This window comes from Perognathus longimembris, chromosome 13 (genome assembly GCF_023159225.1).
Source record: "Perognathus longimembris pacificus isolate PPM17 chromosome 13, ASM2315922v1, whole genome shotgun sequence".
Lineage (NCBI taxonomy): Eukaryota > Metazoa > Chordata > Mammalia > Rodentia > Heteromyidae > Perognathus > Perognathus longimembris.
In genome coordinates, this window is record NC_063173.1 from 36,137,171 (window position 1) to 36,161,655 (window position 24,485).

At 35.2% G+C, this 24,485-nt stretch overlaps 1 protein-coding gene and 1 non-coding gene across 2 annotated transcripts in view; one reads left to right on the plus strand and one right to left on the minus strand.

Moving 5' to 3' along the window:
* Positions 1-24,485, minus strand: part of Ccdc73 (coiled-coil domain containing 73) — a 101,043-nt gene that overhangs the window by 41,873 nt on the left and 34,685 nt on the right. Inside the window, 4 exon segments of the mRNA XM_048359963.1 lie at positions 895-1,023; positions 12,892-12,971; positions 13,192-13,327; positions 19,910-19,948. Of these exon segments, the coding sequence (XP_048215920.1) occupies positions 895-1,023; positions 12,892-12,971; positions 13,192-13,327; positions 19,910-19,948 (384 nt within the window).
* On the plus strand, positions 16,846-16,950 carry LOC125362837. The gene has a single exon (XR_007213137.1). It is a non-coding gene; the product is annotated as a U6 spliceosomal RNA (small nuclear RNA).

A 24,485-nucleotide genomic window follows, 5' to 3' on the forward strand; every position in this document is an offset into this window, starting at 1 on the left:
AAACTTCAGCATATTCTGTATTCAGTTCAGTACCCACATTCATTTGTGGTCACAGAGAAACTCCAATGAATTAGAAAAAGTCTTAGAACCCAGTAAGGGCAATATAAACATGTAAATGTTAAAACTACAAAATTTCTTATCTTCAATGCCATTTCAAGGGCTGGGAATATAGCCTAGTGGCAAGAGTGCTTGCTTCATATACATGAAGCCCTAGGTTCAATTCCTGAGCACCACATATATAGAAAACGGCCAGAAGTGGCGCTGTGGCTCAAGTGGCAGAGTGCTAGCCTTGAGCAAAAAGAAGCCAGGGACAGTGCTCTCAGGCCCTGAGTCCAAGCCCCAGGACTGGCAAAAAAAAAAAAGTTTCAAGATACCATTGGGCCAACCTGGGCGCTGTGGCTCACGCCTGTAATCCTAGCTACTCAGGAGGCTGAGTTCTGAGGATTGCAGTTTTAAGCCAGTCCAGGCAGGAAACTCCTGAGACTCTTATCTCCAATAAACTACTCAAAAAAGCTGGAAGGGGCACTATGGCTCAAGCTGTAGAGCACTAGTCTTGAGCAAAGGATGCTCAGGAACAGCAACCAGGCCAAGTTCAAGCCCCAAGACTAGAAAAAAAAATTTTAAAAGATGCCACTGAACCAACATCCACTGTAATGGTATCTGAAAACCACATTTAAGAAGAAATATAATGGTAATATTGTTGTTCTAAAGTTCTAGTAATGACAGAAATTACATAATAATTTTAAATCAGACCTATAACTTAATATTGTTCTATATATTAATCTTAGAAAGGAATATTTTGTGATATAATTCTGAAATTCTCATGTTTTATTGTAAAGTAATAATGTTATATTAACTTAATTTATATAATTTAATTTTATGTTAATCCGATACCACTTTGAGTCTTTCCAGAAGTTCTTCGCATTTTTGTTCTTTAATTGTCAGACTGATGCTTTCTTGTTCCATCTTACATTGACAGGTGACCTTGGACCTTATCAAGTCTGAAGCAACTCTTTTTAGTTCCTTAATAAAAGAAACATCAAACAGAAAATTCAGCACATAAATTTCATCAAAGCAAGATGCTTTTCCTATAATATAAACATCTACCTTTAAATCTCCAATTATAATTCATATTCTAAGATCAATACTACTGGTCTTTCAAGACCCCTTAGGCTCCTTTGTAAGAGTAGCTATGGTGGAAATGCCATATATGGCTATAGAAAGAAGCAAGGCCAATACATGGAGACAGAATGCATGGTTTGGCTCTTAATAAGAATATACCAATTAACTAGACAAGCATATAGGATGTTTTCTACTCCTTACTTATTCAAAGAACATCTAAGGAAGAAATGATAATAAATAATTCTCAATTCCCAAGTTCACAAGCATCTAATAAGAAAAATGTATGTAGGCCTGCGAATGTGGCTTAGTGGTAGAGTGCTTGCCTAGCATGCATGAAGCCCTGGGTTTGATTCTCAGTACCATATAAACAGAAAAAGCCAGAAGTGGTGCTGTGGCTCCAATGATAAGAGTGCTATCCTTGAGCAAAAGAAGCTCAGGGACAGTGCCCAGGCCCTGAGTTCAAGTTCCAGGACTGGCAAAAAAAATGTATGTAAAAATAATTACAAAATGGGGCTGGGAATATGGCCTAGTGGTAGAGTACCTGCCTTGCATAAATGAAGCCCTGGGTTCCTCAGCACCACATATATAGAAAAAGCCAGAAGTGGTGCTGTGGCTCAAGTGGTAGAGTGTTAGCCTTGAGCAACAAGAAGCCAGGGACAGTGCTCAAGCCCTGAGTTCAAGCCCCAGGATTGGCATATATATAATGTGCTGTCACTTAACAGAAATATATATTCAGTTACAGGCATCAAGGCGGCAGTATACAGAAGCTAGAGTGGTGGTGCACACTTGTAATCCCAGTTACTTTAAAGGTGGAGACAAGAAGATAGTAGTTGAAAAGTAGCCCAGGAAAAGTTAACAAGAGCCTATATCAAAAAGAAGCTGGGCATAATGGCACACATCTGTGATCCCAGCTGTGTAAGAGGCCATGTGTAAGAGGATCTTGGTCTAGGTTGCCTCTAGGGAAAAATACAAGTCTCTACCTGAAAAATAACTACAAAACAAACAAAAAAGGGACTGGGGTATAACTCAAGTGGTAGAGTACATACTTTTCAAATACAAGGCCAAGTCTCCCCTCAAAGAAACAATTTCCTTATGTAGTTTACAAAATAGTATTTAAAGCTATGGGAACATATTAATAGAGGACAAAAGACAAAAAATTGACTGAGTATTAAGGACTTCCAACATTTATAGTTTAGAGAAAAAGCCAATACAGAAGATGGAAAAGAAGTTAGTTAACTCAAGTAGAAGGTGATCCAAGAATGTGGTATCAAGGAAACTAACACAGGAGCAGCAGAAACAGAGATACTACAGTTTGCTTCTATATCCTACATGTTAGTTTCACTCAATTATATCTTAACTCTCAATTCAAAATCCAAAAGGGAAAAAATCACTAGTCTTATTCACATACCAGCTTTGAACATGAACATTGCACAAAATGACTGCTAGAGTAACTCTGTGGATGAAGAGATAAGCCTCTATTCTCAGAAAAGCAACCAAGCAAATTGCCGTCTGATATAAAGAGAATAACCAAGTTGTATTAAAGTACTGAAAATGTGTCGATGGACTTGAAAAACAAGTAGTAGGCTGGATATCCTCCATTTCTTCCTCCTGATTCAGTTTCTGTTCCGTGTCAACACTGTACTATGCCCAAAGATAGTTCGATTAACATAGGGGTAGGGCTTCCCTGACCCACTGAAGCTCACCATGACAACATGTCCCATGAATGCTAAATATGGAGTTAAAAGAGTTAGTGTTTTTCATGCTGGGCTTTGGTTTTGGTCCCATTATTCCTTTCTATGCCATTTAGATGGAAATGTTATTTCAAGTTGAAAACATGTCAGTTTTTTATTTTTGCTTGAGGTAGAAACTTTGTATTGGCCTTTACAAAAATATTATCTTGGGCTATGAATGTGGCTTAGCAGTAGAGTGCTTGCCTAGCATGCACAAAGCCCTGGATTTGATTCCTCAACACCACATAAACAGAAAACGCTGGAAGTGGCACTGTGGCTCAAGAGGTAGAGTTCTAGCCTTGAGTAAAAAGAAGCCAGGGACAGTGCTCAGGCCTTGAGTTCAAGCCCCAGGACTGGCAAATATATATTCTTTATTACTGTTCCACCTTTTAAAATAATTTATTAGAGTAGTTTTATAGTGTCATAGCAAAACAAAGAAGAAACTATACCAGTTCCTAGGAACTGGACTTTTGAGAAACACTTGAACAGTTGAGATTTGGGGATGGACATGAGCCTTTGGAAGCCAGAGGTGGAATGTTATGATTTTACTATGAAATGTACCCCACAAGCCAGGCTTGAAGGCTCATACCTGGAATCTGTTACCTGGGATGCAAAGATTGAGGATCATGATTCCAGGTCAGCCTGGGCAAAAAATTAATGAGACCCCCATTTCAACAAGCTAGTTTGGACATGCTGGAATACAATCATCATCCCAGCTATGTGGGAAGGATAAGTGGAAAGCTCATGGTTAAGGCTAGTTTGTGAAAAATGTAAGAATTTATCTTAAAAATAATTAGAGCAATAGAGGATGGAGGTATGGCTCAAGTAGTAAGTATGAGGTCATGAATTCAAGTCTCAATACTGCCAAAAAATAAATATCTCATACATGAACATGTATTGGAGATTTGGTGGCCAGAAAATGGGCTTTGGGGAAGTGACTGGCTCATGAGGATTCTGCCTTTGTGAATGGATTAATCCACTGATTGATTCAAAATATGAACATACTATTTATTGAGAGATGGTGGAACTGTGAAAGGTAGGTCCTGAAGAGGGACTCCTTGGGGACTACAGCTTGCCTTTCTTTTTTTTTATTGTAATGGTGATGTACAGAGATGTTACAGTTACACAAGTCAAGTGATGAGTACATTTTTTTTAACAGGGTCACCCCCCTCTCATTTTCTCCCAGTTTTCCCATCCTTTCCCTTCCCTCCTCAAGTTGTATACTGTAGTTCATTTCCAACATATTTTCTAGTGAGTATCACTGCTGAATTGGTTCACCCTTTGTCCCACCATCTCTGTGCTTCCTCTTCCCCTCCCCAACTCATATGAACTTATATACAAGACAAGGGGTACAGAAATAAAAAAAAACAGTGCAAAAAGGGAAAAAACAAAGGTGGGGAAAGATGTTTTAAAAAGAATAGCCAAGAGTACAATAAAAAAAACTCTTGTTTCCATACCTTGGAGTTCATTTTGATAAGCATTATTTTATATGATCATATGCACATAGCTATTGAGCCCTTGTCATCTTCCAAGAATATACTCCTTTGGTCTCACTGTGTGAATGTTTAAGAGTCATGTTTACTTAATCATGACCAAGGGTAATTTTTTGTCTTTTACAATCCAGTAGGTTTACTGATGGGTTTATAGGCACATTCTATGCAGCCTATGTTTCTTTGGGTCAGGCTTACTTTGCTTAATGGAAAGACTTGGAAAGAAAAAATTTTCTCTTTCTTAGTTGAAAGGACTGCACTCTCTCTCTCTCTATATATATATATATATTTCTCTCTCTCTCATATTGAAGGGACTACTTCATCTCTCTCCCTCCCTCCTTCCGTGTGTGTGTGTGTGTGTGTCTCCTTCCTGACCATTATGAGGTGAGTAATACTGCAGCCACATGCTCCTGCCACCATAATAGTGTGCCACACAATAGGTCCAGAATCAATGAGCCAAGGACTATGGACCGAAATTTCTAAAATTGTCACCCTAAGTAATTGCTCCCTTTCTTCCAGCTGATTTCAGTACTTTGTGACAGCAATGAAAACTCTAACTGATCTGCTATAGTTACCTCATAAGAAATATGATTTCTAGTGGACAATTCAAGAGTGGAAAAAACTTATATGAATGAATTATTTAATGCTTCTATTATCAATAGAATGGTTAAGATCACAGATTCTGGGACCAAATTTGTCTTTCAATCTTGGTTCTATTTGTTTCCTAACAAGCTTTAGTCAAGTTACTTAATTTCATTCTGCATCTAAGTTCTTCATCCATAAAGAGGTCCCTGGTATGTGATAATCCATGCAGCAAGTATTTGCTAGGCATCTAGTATGTGCTAGATAATGTTACCTGTACCACTATGCTAAAGACAAGGGATTCTATAATTTTTACAGTTACAATACAATATAGAATTATACATATACTTATAAAATACAGTACTCTGGGCTGGGAAGGTGGCTTAGTGGTAGAGTGCTTGCCTAGCATGCATAAAGCCCTGGGTTAGATTCCTCAGTACCACATAAACAGAAAAGGCCAGAAGTGGTGCTATGCCTCAAGTGGTAAAGTGCTAGCCTTGAGCAAAAGAAGCTCAGAGACAGTGCCCAAGCCCTGAGTTCAAGCCCCAGGACTGGCCAAAAAAATATATATATATTATATTTTCAGTATATTTTCAGTACTCTGGAGTCTTAATAAATGTCATAAAAATTAAGTGTTCTTTTTATTTATTTAAGGAATTAATATTCATCCATTCATGGAACAAGAGTTTTCTTTTATAAATACCTCAAAGAAAAATACCATGTTTCATATTTACTTTATGTTTTATAGCACTTTAATATATTCAGAAATCTAAATGTTGTAGTATCAATAGAAAATTATAATAAACATAAAATGTAACCAAACCATTATCTAAAAGAAAACCTTGATGAATCCAAAGGTTTAATGCATTTAGGATAAAGTAAATGGCAGTAAAAATAATTGGTAAGATCAGTCAGTGTCAGTCAAACAGACTTGTTACTAGTAGTTCATAGTAGATTTGCAAGGTTGCTTAGAAAGAAGTGAAGTAAGGAGACTGGGTCTAAGCAAAAGGCCTTAATAATAGAGGACATTCTTCAGTTTAAAAATGTGTTTTGAGTTGGTAAATTCCAAAACAGTCTTATTCTCCTTACATGATTTGTTCTTATTTCCCTAGATTGTTTGGTTTGATTTGTTTTGGCTTATATTTAATATCTTTGTTAGATTTAAGTATTCACTGTTTTCTTTATTTACTCTGATTCACATGTGATGCTTTCTACTTTGTTAAGATTTCATGCACATTGTGTGGTTTGGGGGTACATAAGCCATATGCTAGTTGTACTAGGGGAGATGGGGCTTTGAGACTGGAGTCACCCTGCCACCCACTAGTGCTCCAATAAAGATTACAAAATTCGGCATTTTAAATGGTACCTTTTCTGTTCTTGAGACTGGATCTATCAAACAGTAGTAGGCCTAATTATACTATTAAGGTTGTAATCACTGATTGAATCAATAGGCTTTACTCCATTCAAATGAAAAAATACACTTCATAGTAAAGCAAGAAACTCCTGATTTAAGTACGAACAAAGCAGTGCAATGTTATTAGCAATACTCAGCAGATGGCAAGTTATTCACATTATGTTAACTTTAAAAGAACAGCTTATTTTATGACTAGAAAATAACCTTGACTGTTGTAACTAACTTCCTTAAACTGTGAGTTTAAAATAAGTTAATTCACAGTGACAAAGTGCTTACCTAGCACTTAAACAAGATCCTCATTTAATCACTACAAGCACATAACAAAAGGGGAATTCTCAATTTCAAGTTCAGATTCAAGAACATGCTACACAATAATTATAGAAATAAGTATAACAAATCATTATTCTGGTCCAGAGGCCAAATGGTTTTTAACTTACTAAAACTAATTTATTGATGTAACTATTTCTACCACAGGTAAATATTTTCTAAAATAGGATGGACTGTTAAAATGGCCCATAGAAACAAGAAGATGGAAAAATCAATGTACTGGTTTCAGTAACTCTTAAAATTTATAATATGTGAGGCAACAGAAGATACTGTATGAAAGGAAATGTACTCATTGCCTGGTTCATGTAATGTAATCCCTCTGTATATCACCCTTATAATGATAAAGTAAATTAGCTTTAAAAGTTTATAAAATGAATCCAAAGGTAAAAAAAAAATCTGCTAGACAGGGCTAAGAATGTGGTCTAGTGGTAGAGTGCTTGCCTAGCATGCATAAAGCCCTTCATTCGATTCCTTAGCACCACATAAACAGAAAAAGCTGGAAGTGGCGCTGTGGCTCAAGTGGTAGAGTGCTAGCTTTGGGCAAAAACAAGCCAGGGACGTTGCTCAGGCTCTGAGTTCAAACCCCAGGACTGGCCAAAAAAAAAAAAATTCTGCTAGATGACCCTTTCATCTCAACTCAAATATATAGGATGTTTGACTAATTTATATTGTTATACAGTCAAACGCTACCAGAGTATTAAAATCTCTTTCGTTCAACTGATTCTATATTTTTAACAAGAAATAACAATATTAGTGGCTTTAACTTAATGTATTTTTTACATAATACTGTTTCTTGCTTTCAAATTATTTTTTAGGCAAAAAGAGAAGGAGTTTTGTTGCTGTTTTTGTTATGTTTTGCTTTGTCAGTCATGGGGCTTAAACTCAAGGCCTGGGCACTGTCCCTTAGCTCTTTTGCTCAAGGCTAACACTCTACAACTTTGAGCAACAGCCTCTCTTCTGGTTTTCCGGTGGTTAACTAGAGATAAGTCTCACAGACTTTCCTGCCTGGGCTGGCTTTGAATGGTGATCCTCTTATCTCAGCCTCCTGAGAAGCTAGTATTACAGGCCTGGGCCACCAGTGCCTAGCCTATAAAGGTAAGTTTTAAGGAAAAATTGAAAATAATTTTCTGAAATTTTGTTTTTTAAGGTTAGTGTCTCCTAAAGCAAAATATGCCTGCATAAGGTAAACTAAATTTTCAATCTACTTAGAAATTAAATTAGATATTTGTTTAATATGAGTGATATGTTCATGACTCCCTTGTAAGATACAATATCCTATTATATCTTAGGTTAATAGATAAATCTTATATTTACTACATAATATACAATTCTCTAAACAAAGACTTGTTTTCAAAACTGAAGCTGTTGGAATCTGCTATGTTATAGAAGATACTCTAAAATGTATCAATTCCTATTAATATAATTATTATGAAATATCAGGAAAGTGAGGAGAAAAGTAGGGATAGAAAATCATTATATGACTGACAAAAGTAAAAATAAATAATTTTACATCATTCTCTCATGTTAATTCATCTTAAGACTATAATAAATTAAAATCAAAGACTTCCATGAAAAATACACTTTTGATTTTATAGGCTTTACAAGCTTTTAAATATCTTGAACTTTTAGTACATTGTCTGTTTTCTAACCATTTTATTCAAAGCTGTTAGTGCAGCAAATAAACAGTACATGCTTTGATCTCATTAAATTACAACTTATAGTTCCTAGAGTCATAAATACTGTGCTGTTTTCTGCTTCACCCTTCCTCTTCTGGCTTAGGGTAACCTGTTTAATGTCACTATCTCCTTGAGTGCTCTGACATTTACTCAGACAAATAACAGAGGTTATGAATGCTGCTCATAGATAATATCAGGAATTCCTCATGATTGCTATAATAGTGAACCCAACATTCACAACTGTAATACTTATTTTATCTAGCAACTAAGTTTGATCTGCTTAACTGTGCTCTGCAAAATAGGAATTCTGTCTTATCATAAACCAATAAGTTAAGTGTTCTGGACAAAATCAAAAAACAGCATAAGGCAAAAATGAAAATTATCTTTGAGAAAATTAATGCTCAGAAGTTTTAAATGAGAGATACAATCAGTGTTTGTAGATTTGATTAGCTTCTGAAAAATAAAGTAAAAAAAAAAAAAGAAAACTTCTTAAGGTTAAATAGCAAAGCTACACAAAATATTAAATTAATGAGCCTAGATAGTAAAATTGGCTCTTAAAAATACTTTTTTATATTTTCACCCTTGTAGTCACTCAGACTTTGAAGTCTCAAAGGTAACAGTATTCTCTTACTTTACTCTTTCATACAACCTCTCTTCAAAAGAGTAATTTGGAAGAATAGACTGTGTTATGTTTTGGATGTGAAAGGTCCTCCCACAGGTTGACTGTTGAAGGCCTGGTCCACAGCTGCTTTAGGAGGTGGAGCCTGGCTAGAGGAAAGTAGGTCACTGGGAGCTATATCTTATCCTCTCTTTGTACTTCTGTCTCTATCTCTATCTACCCACCTGAGGTGAGCTGTTTTGCTCCAAAACATGCTCCCCACCAAGACAGTCTGCCTACCATTGGCACAGAAGCAATGCAGCCACGGACTGTGAACAAAGGACTAAAACAAATAGATAAATCCTTCCTTCTGCATGATATCTGTTCTATTAAAGCCATTGCTTGCCTATGTGCCTCTAATCATATAAAATAATATTTATTGAAATGAACTTCAGGAAATGGAAACAAGTAGTTTTTCTTTGTTGTTTTTGTTTTCTGTTTGTCATATTTGTTTATCTCTCTTTAGGAAGGTAAGAGGCAGCAAAGAAATGGAGGGACAAAGAGTGAACAGATGAAGCAGTGGTACTCTCTAGACATTATGTTGAAAATGAACTATACAACTTATGAGTGAGGATGAGAGGGAAAAACTGGGAGAGAGCGAGGGGAGGGGTGACAATGTCCAATAATAAATGCGCTCATTACCTGGCTTATGTACCTGTAAACATTCTGCACAGTGCCTTTAAAATAACAAGAAAAAGTAAAAATTTTAAAAGTCATTGCTATGAGAATCATAATTTTTTAAAAATCTTTGTTTTGATAATTCCAGCATTCTTGCCATGTCTGACTCTGATTTGTATGCTTGTTCAAAGCTTTCACATATCTTTTGTGATATGGTTAGCAAGATAAATAGAAAGCCCACAGAATGGGAGATCTTTACTAGCTGTGCATCAGACAAAGGCCTCATATCTAAAACATACCTAGAGCTCAAAAACTTAAACCTCGCAAAAACAAATCCTCAAAGAAACAGCAACCCAATTACTAAGTGTGCTAAAGACTTAAAGAGAGACTTCTCCGAAGAAGTAAGAATGGCCGATGGACACATGAAGAAATATTCAACATCTCTAGCCATAAAAGGAATGCAACTCAAAACAACAAATGGAAAGACTTGGAAAAATTTATACTAAGCAAAGTAAGCCTGACCCAGAGAAACATAGGCTACATGGTTTCCTTCATTTGTAATAATTGGAATGTGCCTATAAATCCATGAATAAACCCAATAGATAGTAAAAGAAAAATTACACTTAGACATGGCTAATTAAACAGGACTCTAAGCATTCACACAGTGAGACCAAAGGAGGATAGTCTTAGGAGAAGATGACAAGGGCTCAATAGCTATGTGCATATGATCATATAAAATGATACTTATCAAAATGAACTCCAAGAATTGGAAAAAAAAGAATGTTTTTATTGTACTGTTTGTGGTTCTTTTTTTCTTTCCTTTTTTCTTTGGTTTATTCTCTTTTGTCAATGTTTTTTATTTCTGTATCCATATATATATATACATATATATGTATATGTCCATATGTACATATACACGTATGTATATGTATATATACGTGTATATGTACATATGTATATACACACACATATATATATGATTTGAGTAGGGGAAGAGGAAGCACAGAACCAACTCAACAGTGATACTCACTAGACACTATGTTGTAAATGAACTATACAACTTGAGGGAGAGGGGAGTTGGGAGGGGAAAAACTGGGAGAGAATAAGGGAGGAGGTGACACTGTTCAAAAGAAAATGTACTCATTACTTCTTATGTAACTGTAACTCTTCAGTAAATCACCTTTACTATAATATTTTTAAATGTCCTTTGTTTCTTACTATACTTTGTAATTGTTTTCACTGAAAGGAAGATATGTATACTGGATATAAGGAACTGAGGTGAATAGGCCTTTAGTAATAAAGTGGTAAGGTGTTGGAAAGGGAAGCATCCTATGATCCTATTATTAGATCTAAGTCTTTTGGTGAACTTGTACCACGATACTGTGACCTTCATCAGTGCTTTTATCAGTTTTTCCCACTCTCCTTAGGGCCAAAATTGTTCAGTGGAGTGGGCTAGAGTTTGGTATTTACCCTTCTCTATGGAAGATTTGGTTCTGATATAACCCTACAAGTTAGCTTTTATAAAATAGATTCCCTGAAGACAGGCCACACCAAGAATAAGAGACAGCTAAGGCATTTTCCAAAATGGTTCTTTTCCATCCCTCTGCTTGAAACACAGGAGGTTTTTGTTTTGTTGACCTACAAATTAAGACAATCTCAATCAAAATGATAAAAAGCTATTTTATAGATACTAATACTGGTTCTAAGTTTATATGGGAAGGTTAATAAAATACACAATAGTCAACTCACTATTATAGAAGAACAAAGTTACAGAAGTGATACTATCTAACTTCATGACTTACTATAAAATGTCAGTAATCAAGATAATGTGAGGTTAAAAAAAAAAAACCATAACTGAGGGGATGGGAATGTGGCTTAGTGGTAGAGTACCTACCTACCATGCATGAAGCCCTGGGTTCAATTCCTCAGTACCACTGCGGCTCAAGAGGTAGAATACTAGCCTTAAGCAAAAGGAAGCCAGGGACAGTGCTCAAGCCCTGAGTTCAAGCCCCAGAACTGGCCAAAAAAAAACCCCATAACTGAAAAGTCTAGAGGCAGAAGATGATGAGGGCTTAGTTGATTCACAGACTCAATAATGTCATAGAAGGATAAGTAACCCTTGAAAAATTATTTTGGTAGTACTGATTTGCCATGTCACCAATCCTAAGTTCTTTTTCTGATAGAGTCTCACTTTTTTCCCAAGGCTAGCCTGATATCATGGTCTTAACTACTTATGCCTCCTGCATTACTGGATCACAGATGCACATCACCATGCTTGATGAGTTGAGATGGAAGTCTAGCTAACTTTTTACCTGCACTGGCCTCAAGCCAGAATCTGCCCAATCTCCCACCTCCAAAATGGCTAGGGTTATAGAGTCTGAGCCACTCAATCTGACTAAAAAGTAGGTACCATTATGGATTCCTCCCTTTTGGCTTCTCTTGTGGTTGGTGGAAAATGCTACCTACAGTGGGGTAATATTTTCCTTGATTTATAACCAGTAAGGCTATTTGTCCATTCCTGAACCAGTGACTATGGCAAAATAAAAAGAAATGTCATGGACTTCTGCTTAAACAAAGAGGTATCAAAATAAAATATGAATAATGATGAGGAGAAAAGGGATGCTGGTGAACAGTACGTAACCAATGCATTCTTCTTCAGGATGCTATTTTTTTTCTATTTTCAAATATGCTAAATTCTTTCCTGCCTGATCTTTGAACATATTGCTGTTCTTGTCTAAAACATTATTATCTTCAGTTCTCCACTTTATCCCTAATCTAACAGTCATCACATTCCAATTTTTTCTTCAGCTCACTTACAGTTTTAAATTACTTTTATATGTATACTTATTTGTTTTATTCCTAACTCCCCTACTGAACTGTCTATCTATGACAGGAGAAATATGTTTTATTTACTTTGTAGTTCTATCCTAGTGCCATATAGTACCTGGCAGACAGAAGTCATTCAGGAAATACTGAATTAATGTATGAATGGTACTCGCAGTGAATTCTTGCTGATTGCTCACATTACTATAAAAATTCATGCCACAGATAGGAAGTAAAAAAAAACAATATTTTACATGGATTTGAACAAATTCATTCATTATATTTACTAGACTCATACATAACTCAAACTTTATGAATCTACATTTACCCTTTTATCAGTAATATCACTAATATCCTTATATCAGTAATGACCAGAAGTTTTATGATTCCATAAGACTAATTATTTTAAACTATATTTTTATTTAATTGTATAAAGTTTTACCAGTTATACCTTTTTTAAGCTGCATAGCTCAGCTTCTTGTTTTTCATTTAAAGTTGAAAGTTGTTTGTTTAATTGTATTGCTTCCTGTACTATAATATAAAAACAAGAAAATATTATATTCACTGTACATTTCAAATAGTATCACTGACATGACAGAAAAATTGTCCCAATGTAATATATAACTATGACTTGATTTAATATCAAATTGCCATTTACTATTATGAGTATCAGGTAAGTTCAATTTATTCATGAAAATTGCGATTAAATGGTCTGCATTAAACATGTAAGTTTAAGTAAGATAGTACTTACCATTTTGTTCTAACTTTACATGATTCTCTTTTACCAATCCAAATTGATTTGTTATTGCCACACTGTATTTTTCAATTTCATTCCACTGTTTATGATTATCTTCTTTAGCCAGAAGATTTAACTGGACCTTTTGTTCCTAGTTAGCAGAACAATTTTAAAGTTACTTTTTTCTTTTTCTCTCCCTCTCTCTCCTTCCACCCCCCTCCCCCCACCCATCTTCCCCAGGCCTGTAATCTTAGCTACTCAGGAATCTGAGACATGAGGATTGCAGTTTGAAGCCAAACCAGACAGGAAAGTCCATAAGACTCTTTATCTCCAATTAACTCTTCAGAAAAAAAAAGAAGTGGTGCTGTGGCTCAAGTGGCCGAGCACTAGCCTTGAGCACAAAGATGATCAGGGACAGCATCTGGGCCCTGAGTTCAAGCCCCAGGACTGGCAAAAAAGAAAGAGAAAAAGAGAGAGAGAGAGAGAATCTACTTCAGTTAGACATAGTTGGTGAAAATTAAACCCTATATAAAATAAAGGTTTCTACTGCTTTCAGCTAAGAGAGCTTTTACCATGTTTAGGAAAATGGCTTTTGAAAAAGAAATATATCAACAGAATAAACAACAGTCTTTAAAAGTTTTTTATGTTGGCCTGACATTAATTGGCTTTGCATTAAAAAACTATTTCTGATTCTTTAAAAAATTAAAGAATGGTGTATTCCAATCAGGTGGCACCCAATAATTGTTCTCTGAATGAATTGTTGTCCTATAGAGTTGCAAAGTGGAAATTTGTTAAGATTCCTCCTGACCAGGATCCATTTCCTTTGCCTGACAGTACCATAATGTACATTTTTAACTTAGGGGCCCTATTCTTCTATAGTAAGGAGAAGTAGACATTACTCAAAATAAACCATTTTGTTTCTGCCTTACAGGAATCTGATCTCAAGAAGCAAAAACACCTTAACTAAAGTAAATAGTTCAGTGGTGTTTCTATCCAAAGCCTGTTTGGGATTTCTATATCTTGCTTCATAAACTTTGAAATGAAACTTCTCCCTGTTGAGTCCCAAACCAATTCTCTACTGTCTAGTCTACTTGGTTGTAAATGCCTTCACTCAATTTACATTTGTGTAAGTTAACGAATTATTTTGTACTGCTTTAAACCAAAGTACAGGAAATACAGCACGGTGGTCAAAAGCTAGTCTGCCTATAAATTCTGCCTTTAATTTCTGCCTCTATGACTTAGCCAATGTGATCCTGGTGTTGCCAGGAAGTGGGGTAAAATGAACATATATAAAGCACAGAACAAAGCCCAACACAAAATGATCAGTAGATGAGGTGTTTATTTTTGTTACAAGATCATCTGGCACCTGAGGCCTTTATTAATTACTGATTTAATAGTACTGGAGATTGAACCCAGGGCTCTGTGTATAATTGGCAAATACTCTATCACTGAGCCATGCTCGCAACCCAATATGAGGTTGCATTATTCCTTTGCTAATAAAACTCTTTGAATTTTTTTAATATTTTTTAGTTTAAAATAAGAACAGCTTTCACTAATAAAGGAAAAACATTACAATTTGAGCTGTAGCTAACTAAACTAACTTGGCAAGTCTTATACTAGTTTTAACTTATTCAAAGTTATGTTTTAATTATTTTAAGTAAAGTGATAGAGTAATTGGTAATTATTATGTTAGATCAGTTGAATGTTTCTGACACATTTTTGTGATCTTTCAGCGTCATAATTTGGTCCATTTCTATAGATTATATGGCAGTTACAAATACAAACAAGTTGACAACCTAGGAGATCTTCTATTTACTTGGGTAGTTACTATTATCAATTACTAAACAATAAAAATTAATGAACCATTATAATGTTCCCTAAAGTATCATTTAATTTCTGCCTGATGAAATTATACTAACTTGTAGATGTTTAGGAATCTAATACTATTTCACTAAAAACTGCCTAATAGCATATTTTCAATTCAAGGGATTATCCAGTTTTTCAATGCAAATCAGTATTTGTACAGCCTTTAAGAGAACACTGTCTACTACATATTACTACACAACCCTACAAAAGCCTCCTTAGCCTCTATCAGCAGAAAATATGGTGGTAACTACAATAATGTGAAGGAAAAATATACTGAAAAGACATTCCATGGGCACTCCCTATTCACAGAGCTCAATACACATTACTTTGGTGTGATATATTCTATTTTAATATCCTTTGCTTGAAATCAAGGTTGAATTCAAGGAAAATGTAATAGGGGAGAATAATGGAAGGCATGACATTAATCAATATGCTTTGTACAAATAAACTGAAATGCTGAATTGTAATTCTTTTGTGTAACTCCTTAAAGATAATTTTTTAAGACCCAGATGTTTGGAAGGTCTCCAGTGAGGAAAAAAAAAAAAAACCAACCATAGAGAAATAGGAAGGAGGAAGAAGGAGAGGGGAGGGGAGGAGAGGTGGAGGAGAGGGGAGGAGAGGAGGAGGAAGAGGAGAAAGAGGAAGAGAAGGGAAAGGAGGAAGAAGAGAAAGCCAAAGAGGTGCAAGAGGAAGAGGAGGGGGAAGAGAGAAGAGGAAGAGACAGAAGAAAAAATTCAGTTTCATTTGTTTGCATGCTATAATTCTACTTTTCAAACACAAAGTAATGATGATATTGTCATTAAAGCTTAAATATCACATACAATATCCTAACTGCAAAGAAAGATTGTATTGTTGAAATGAATTAAGTACATATTTTTCTATTTCCATCTGTGAATTAATTTGAATTATTATTTCTCACATTACTTTACTACTAAAATAGTAAAGATTTACTAAGTTCACAAGACCTAGTTTAAAGGAAAGTAGCAGGATGCATTACCCTCTAAATCATGTGAACCTCATTTTAAACTAATCTATAAAAATCAAGATTAGAGAAAAAACATGTGCATAGTTATATATGTGTGTGTAGTCTTTAAGTTTATTTAAAGCCTTAAATATTTAAAGTAGAAATTATTTTAAAATAGTATTTGCACACAATTTTTTAGAAAGACATTCATAAGTAAAAGTCATAGCTATACATTTCCACTTCTTCTATTTGCTTAAGGAGACTAATGGTAAAAACTTCTAGAAACAATTATTCATGGATAAATTTTATAGAACAAAAGATAAATTTTACATATCTTAATTTCCAATTTTGCAGTGTTTTTAATGTGATCCCAGAATAAACAATAGTTACAAAATTCAATTCTGTATTTGAGTGTATGCCAGTCCTGGGGCAACAGCTCAGGGCCTGAGTACTGTCCTTGAACTTTTTTACTAAAGGCTAGTTAGTGCTCCACCACTTGAGCTAGGTCTACTTCTGGGTTTTTGAGTTTTTGTTAGTTTAGTTGGTTTTTTAACTCCTATAAGAGGTCTACACTTAAAGTGATAGTAGTAATATTATTATAGTGTGATTTTAAATAGGGGACTGTTGAGAGGAAAACAGTGAGATGGAGGAGGAGGAAAGAAGAGAGAGGTACAGGTGAGTATGATCAAAAGTATATTGTATGTGCATGAAAATAGCATGAAGAAACACATGAGAAAGGAGAGGAACGGGGGCTAAGAAAGACTAATAGAGGGGGTAAATTTCATCAAAGTACATTATATGCACTAAGTAAATATCACAAAGAAACTCATTTTACATTAATTTACACAAGTAAAAACATGAGAAACTGCTCAGAACAATACAGAGAATTAGTATAGCCCCTGCACAAGGGTGACACAAAAATCTGTGAAGCATTCCATATTTCTATTCTATTCTATTCTATTTCCATTCTATTTCTAAAGAGATATTTCTTTTACATGCCTTCTGTAAGAAAAAGTGATACATAAAACAAGTAAAAGTAATTTAAACGATCCCCAATACAAAATGTGACTTAAGACAAAAATGTGACTTAACAATGATCTGATAAATTTTTACCTAATTAAGCAATATTAGCTTATACAGTCATCTATAATAAATTATACAAGATATCATCTATGTAATTATAACTGAACACACAGGAAAAAATTTTCTTACTGACCAAATCGCAGGGATAGCTAAGCTAATGCTCTAAAATTTTTCTTTAACATGTTTTGCTGAATTTCTTTTTTGGTAATTACTGTAAATTTTTTAAGGATAGATTTAAGGAGTAGAGTTTAATAAACAAATCTTTCCATTAGTGACACGTTCTGCATTAGTGACCACTTCTACAAGAAAATCGGCTTACTGAATTTCCAGAAGACAAAGGTTTACTAGTAGTTAAGTGCTTACCTATAGGAAATTAGATCATGGGTATTTTTTCAGTACTAGAGTTTGGGTTTGAACTCAGGTCATAGCTCTTTTTAAGCAATCACTCTACCACTTAACCCCACCCAGCCATATTTTTGCCTTAGTTACTTTTTAGGTAGGGTCTCAGATTTTTGCTCAAGGCCAGCTTCAAACAGAGGTCCTCCTACCTATGGCCTCCAATGTAGATAGGATCACAGGCACAAAGCAAACACCTAGTTTATTTGTAGAAAATGAGTCTAACCAATCTTCTGCCTGGGCTGAACTTGAACTACAGTCCTCCTGATCTCTACCTTCCAAGTTGTATGAGATTACAGGCATGAGCCTCCATGTCTGGCGGACCACAGACTTCTTTACAGGTTTCTTCCTGGGTATGGTGGCTTATGCCTGCAATTCTAACTATCTGGGAGGCTAAGATCAAGGGGCTTGCTGCTGAGACATGCTTAGGCAAAAAGTTTGAAAGACCTCATCTCACTCAAAAAAATCTAAGTGTAACTGTGAATAACTGTCAGACTAGTGTAAAAAGAGTAACAGGAGGATCTTGGTCCAGGTCAGTCAGAGCAAAGAGTGAAACTATTATCTTAAAAATAACCAGAACAAAAAGAGCTGGAGGAGTGGACCAAGTAGCAGACAGTCTGCCTAGCAAGTATGTGGCCCTGAGTTCAAAATGAGTCCCACAAAAAAAAAAAAAATTCTTGAACTATTTTCGAAATCATTTCTTTCAGGATACTTCACTCTTCAAAGCCCCACCTTTACATAAATATAATTGCTAACTTATTCCCTGTCTTACCCATAAAGACAAATATTATAAAAAGAATAAAATACTACTTAGAATAAACTAAGATTAAATTTAAGTAATGAAAAGATCATATGATTTATATAATAATAAAATAAGTATGAGGGACAAGGTACAGTACAAGAAATATACCCAATGCCTAATGTATGAAACTGTAACCTCTCTGTACATCAGTTTGATAATAAAAATTTGAAAAAATATATAATAATAAAATAATAATGACGAAAGAATTACAATGTGAGACAAATATATGCAAGATGATTTAGAAGAAAAGAATATTTGTAACTTTTGAATAAAAATATAAGTATTCTGTCAGAGGGTATATAAAACACTGATCAATACACAAAATTATTTTAATGAAAAGTGATATAATGCTTTGAACTGCCAGAAAAATTAAAACTATAACTCAAATACCATTTAAGCTAAGAGCCTGGGATTCATAGTAACAAAAAACTTGTAAAGTAACCAAACACTAGGATTAGTATACTATATGTTCCCATATTTTGAAGGTTATAATATCTGCTTAATGAAATTTTAAGCTGGAATAAAATAAAACATGTTTTATGTTGGCTTTGATCTTTAACTTGTAGTCCTATCTCCCAGGTCAAAGGGCATATTATTCAATTTCACTATATTTTGTGTAAAACCACTGTAGCGTTGAAGATGACTTTCTGTACAAATGTCACAGTACTTAAAGCTAAACTGGAATCTAGTTTTTCAGCTTCTTAATTAAAATCACAGCTTAAAATAGTCTGGAATATTATCTTTACTCTTTCCAGTTGAACAGCAACAGAATTTTCACATCTTTTATTCAATCAAGCTTAGCAGCAATCTTCTATGAGCTCTTTTATTTTTTAATGCACCAAACAATTCAAAGAAGCAAGACACCTATGTCATAGGAATGTTCTGTTGTTTCTTACAATGTATATATATACATATATATGCATATATATAATATAGCATGCTCAAAAATAAATTTACTTGTGTTTCTCCAGAGAATGAAAACTCCATAGCACAAACCCATACAAGAAGCCTTCTGAAGATTTAAGTAGATATAGAAGAATTTTGTTCAATCAAAATCACAGAAAAAAATCTAAATCAAATAAGGCTATAAAAGGAAAATATCAAAGAAAATATTCTATAAAATGTTATACTGGGAAACTGTAACCCCTCTGTACTTCACTTTGACGATAAAATAAATTTTTTAAAAATGTTTTACTGTGTAGAGCAAAGATATTTATTTTATATATATACATAAATAGTAAATACTTGTTGAACAGTAAAATAATAAGAACCATATCCTAAGTGTAGAAATCTGTAGAATTAATACCACGAAATGCTATTATATATATTTTAAAATCTAGTCCATAATAACTACATATCTACATAAATGCCTAGAAAAATCACTAGTATATTTTAGAACTCATTTTGTAATATATAAGCATTATATAAACTGCAAAAAAATTGTGAAATAATTTAAACTATACTGTACTTGAAATTATGGCAAGCCTTTAGATAATATACAATATCCAGTTTGAACTATTTCTGTTTTTGAAACTAATGTCAGATTTATAATCACAATATTACTATGCATTTTATGTGTATATATCCAAGTGGTGAAAGTATATATACTGTAATTTCCTTACCATTTCACTCACTTTCTTCTGTAAAGAATATTCAGAAACCTTGAAATATAAAGAAAGACAATCTCATTAAAAGTCATTATTACAAATTTCTTTGAAGATTAAAATTGTATACTTGGTGTTTTTTCTATGAATATTTGTTTTCTATGCACAATTTTAAGATTTCTTAAAATTTTATTAAGTACTTGTACAAAGTTGTACAAAGGTGTCAATTCCACAAGTCAGAATATGAGTACAGTGCATCTTGATCAAAGTCACTCCTTCCATCATTCTTCCCCATTTGCCTCCACTCATCCAAGTTATGTAGTTCAGTTTTTACATAATGTACATTGAATATGACTCTGTTTACTCACCCTTTCTCCTTCCATTTGTACGACCTCCTTCATTGCCCTCCTCCTCAAACATGAAATTTTAAGTGACTTTTCTCAAAATCTTATTTATAATAAATTTTTCCTTATAACAAAAATAATACATTCATTTATTTGTTTAATGTGTATTTACAACACCTACTATATATATACTAGACAGTTTTCCTAGGCTCTTGGGATATACCAATGAACAAAACAAGTTGTTGCCCTTGAGAAGAATTTTTCCCAGCAGGTGTGGTAGTAGACTCACAATAAATATAAGTAATATATGTTAGAGTGATACATGCTAAGACAAAAATTAAAAATGTGAGATAGGCAAAACAGTCTAAGAGTTTCCTGTGTTGTATTAGCTCTTTATTGAAGAAAATGTGAACGAACAGGTAAGGATAGGAATGAAAGTTATGGTAAATAAATCATCTCACAACCCAGAGATATTAATACTTGATACTTTCAAATCTTCTTTGGATTTATACTTTTAAAAAGACCAAGGAGGGGCTGGGGATGTAGCCTAGTGGCAAGAGTGCCTGCCTCGGATACACGAGGCCCTAGGTTCGATTCCCCAGCACCACGTATACAGAAAACGGCCAGAAGAGGCGCTGTGGCTCAAGTGGCAGAGTGCTAGCGGGAAGAAGCCAGGGACAGTGCTCAGGCCCTGAGTCCAAGGCCCACGACTGGACAAAAAAAAAAAAAAAAAAAAACACCAAGGAAATGAAGCACCAGTGGCTCATACCTGTAATCTTAGCTACTCAGGAGGCTGAGATTTGAGGATTGTGGTTCAAAGCCAGTTTGGGAAGGAAAGTCACTGAGACTCTTTTGTCCAATTAACCACCAAAAATTCAAAAATGAAGCTGTGGCTCAAGGAGTCAAGCACTAGCCTTGAGGCAAAAAAGGGGGGAGCGGGGCTGGGAATATGGCCTACTGGTAAAGTGCTTCCCTAGCATGCATGAAGCACTGGGTTCAATTCCTCAGCACCACGTATACAGAAAAGGCCAGAAGTGGTGCTGTGGCTCAACTGGTAAGAGTACTAGCTAGCCTTGAGCAAAAAGAAGCCAAGGATAGTGCTCAAGCCCTATGAATGACCAAAAAGAAAACAAAAGAAAAGCTTAAGAACAGAACCTAGACCCTGATCAAGCCCAAAGACCAGAACCAAAAGAATAAAGGGAAGAAGGAAGAAGTAACTAACAAAACTTTTTTTTTAATTTATTTATTAATTGAACACAAATTTTTTGACAAGGTGTTGTGCAAAAAGGGTACAGTTAAATAGTAGAGCAGTGTGTACATTTCTTGTGATATCTTACGCCCTATTTTTCTATCCCTTCTCTAGGTCAGGTAGACATATATACAATATGTAATGTATCAAGAACATATACAGTAGCCACGTGGCCACACCCAAGAAATTTCACCTAGGGCTTTAAATGTAATGTCGATATTAGACCATATGTCGACTGTAGTCTTATATGAACATACAAACATAGCTTTGAGAGGTCAATTTTTGACCTTTATATGTTGAGTAATTGTTTGGTTTTAGTTACATACTGTTGGGTCGCTGCCCCAATCCTGTGGGGAATACTATTTGACAAGCAGTTTTTGGTTTCACAGACTTGGTCTCTACTGTCTCTCCATCTCCCTTTGTTAACAGTCATATATCAGGGAGATCATGCCCCTTTGTTTTCTGAGTTCTAGGCTTCTCTCGCTCAACATTATTTGTTTGAGTTCTGACCATTTCCCTGCGAATAACAATATTTCACCATTCCTAATCGCTATGTAGTATTCCATTGTGTATAAGTACCATATTTTTTGGATCCATTCATCTGTGGAGGGGCATCTGGGTTGTTTCCATATTTTGGCTATTGTGAATTGTGCTGCGATAAACATGGAAGTGCAAATGTCTTTTTGATATCGTGAGGTTTGCTGTTTAGGATAGATGCCTAGGAGTGGTATGGCTGGGTCATAGGGTAGGTCTATGTTGAGCTTTTTGAGAAACCTCCATACTGTTCTCCAAAGTGGTTGTACTAATTTGCACTCCCACCAACAGTGGAAAAGGGTTCCTCTTTCCCCGCACCCCCTCCAGCATTTGTTGTTGCCTGAGTTCAGAGTGTAGGCCATTCTAACTGGGGTGAGGTGGTATCTCAGGGTTGTTTTTATTTGCATTTCCTTTACTACCAGGGATGTTGAGCATTTCCTCATGTGTTTCTTTGCCAATTTTATATCTGCTCTTGTGAAGTCTCTCTTCAGCTCCTTTGCCCATTTCCTAATAGGTTTATTGGGCTTGGAGGGGCTTAGTTTTTTGAGTTCTCTGTAGATGACAGATATTAGGCCTTTGTCTGTTGCTGTGCTGGTAAATATCCTTTCCCATATCATTGGCTGTCTTTCTATATTGGTGGCTATGTCCTTAGCTGTGCAGAAACTTTTTAATTTGTAGTAGTCCCATTTGTCGAGTCTTTCCCCTATTTGTTGTGCCCCTGGGACTATATTCAGGAAGTTCCTTCCTGTGCCTATAAGTTCTAGCATCTTTCCTACTCTGTCCTTCAGTAGTTTCAAGGATTCAGGTCTGATATTGAGGTCCTTGATCCATTTTAAGTTGATCTTGGTGCATGGTGATAGGCTTGGGTCTACTTTGAGTTTTCTGCATATGGCTGCCCAGTTCTCCCAGCACCAGTAGTTGAAGAGGTTATGTTTATTCCATTGTATGTCTTTAGCTCCATTGTCGAATATCAGCTGGCTGTAAGAGTGCGGTTTTATTTCTGGATCTTCAATTCTAATCCATTGCTCTTCCGATCTGTTTTTGTACCAATACCATGCTGTTTTTGTTATGATGGCCTTGTAGTACAGCTTGAAGTCTGATCTTGTGTTACTTCCTGCACTGCATTTTTTGCCTAGAATTGCTTTGGCTATTCTAGGTCTTTTGCTGTTCCATATGAATTTATGGGTTGCTTTCTCTATTTCAGTGAAGAATATAGCTGGGATCTTGATGGGGATTGCATTGAATTTGTATAACAATTTGGGCAATATGGCCATTTTCACTATATTGATTCTGCCTACCCATGAGCATGGGAGGTCTTTCCATCTCCTTGTGTCTTCTTTGATTTCCCTTATTAGATTTTTGTAGTTTTCATTGAATAGGTCCGTCACATCCTTGGTTAAGTTGATCCCTAGGTACTTTATTCTTTTTTTGGCTACTGTAAATGGAATTGTTTCCATAATTTCCTTTTCTGTTTGTGTATCGCTGGTGTACAGAAAAGCTGCTGACTTTTGTGGATTGATTTTGTATCCTGCTACTTTGCCAAATTGGTTTATTAGGTGTAGGAGTTTGGGGACTGAGTTTTTTGGGTCCTTCAGATATAAGATCATGTCATTTGCAAATAGGGATAACTTGATTTCTTCCTTGCCGATGTGGCTCCCTTTGATGTCCTCCTCTTGCCTTATTGCTATGGCTAGGGATTCCAGCACTATGTTGAACAGAAGTGGGGAAAGTGGGCATCCTTGTCTTGTTCCTGAGTTTAGGGGGAATGATTTAAGTTTCTCTCCATTTAATATGATATTAGCAGTTGGTCTGTTGTATATGGCTTTTATTGTTTTGAGGAATGTTCCATCTATTCCTGTTCTCTCCAGAGCTTTTAATAGGTATGGATGTTGTATTTTATCAAAGGCTTTTTGGGCATCGACTGAGATAACAATGTAATTCTTAATTTTAGATGTTTATGTGGTGAATTACGTTGATTGATTTACAGATGTTGAAACATCCCTGTGACTGTGGGATGAAGCCTACTTGGTCATGATGTATGATTTTCTTGATCAGTTTCTGGATCCTGTTAGCTAATATTTTATTGAGGAGTTTTGCGTCTGTGTTCATTAGTGATATTGGTCTGTAGTTCTCTTTTTTTGTTGGGTCTTTGCCTGGTTTGGGAATGAGTATGATATTAGCTTCATAGAATGAGTTTGGGATTTCTCCCTCTGTTTCTATTTTATCGAAGAGTTTGAGGAGTATTGGTAACAGCTCATCAATAAAGGTTTTGTAGAATTCATTGGTGAATCCATCTGGTCCTGGGCTTTTCTTTGTTGGGAGGTTCTTGATTACCTCCTGTATCTCACTGTAAGTTATTGGTTTATTTAGTTGATTTATTTCTTCTTGGTTCAGTTTGGGCAGTTTGTACTTCTCTAAGAATTGATCCATTTCTGTAAAATTATTGTTTTTTGCTGAGTAGAGGTTT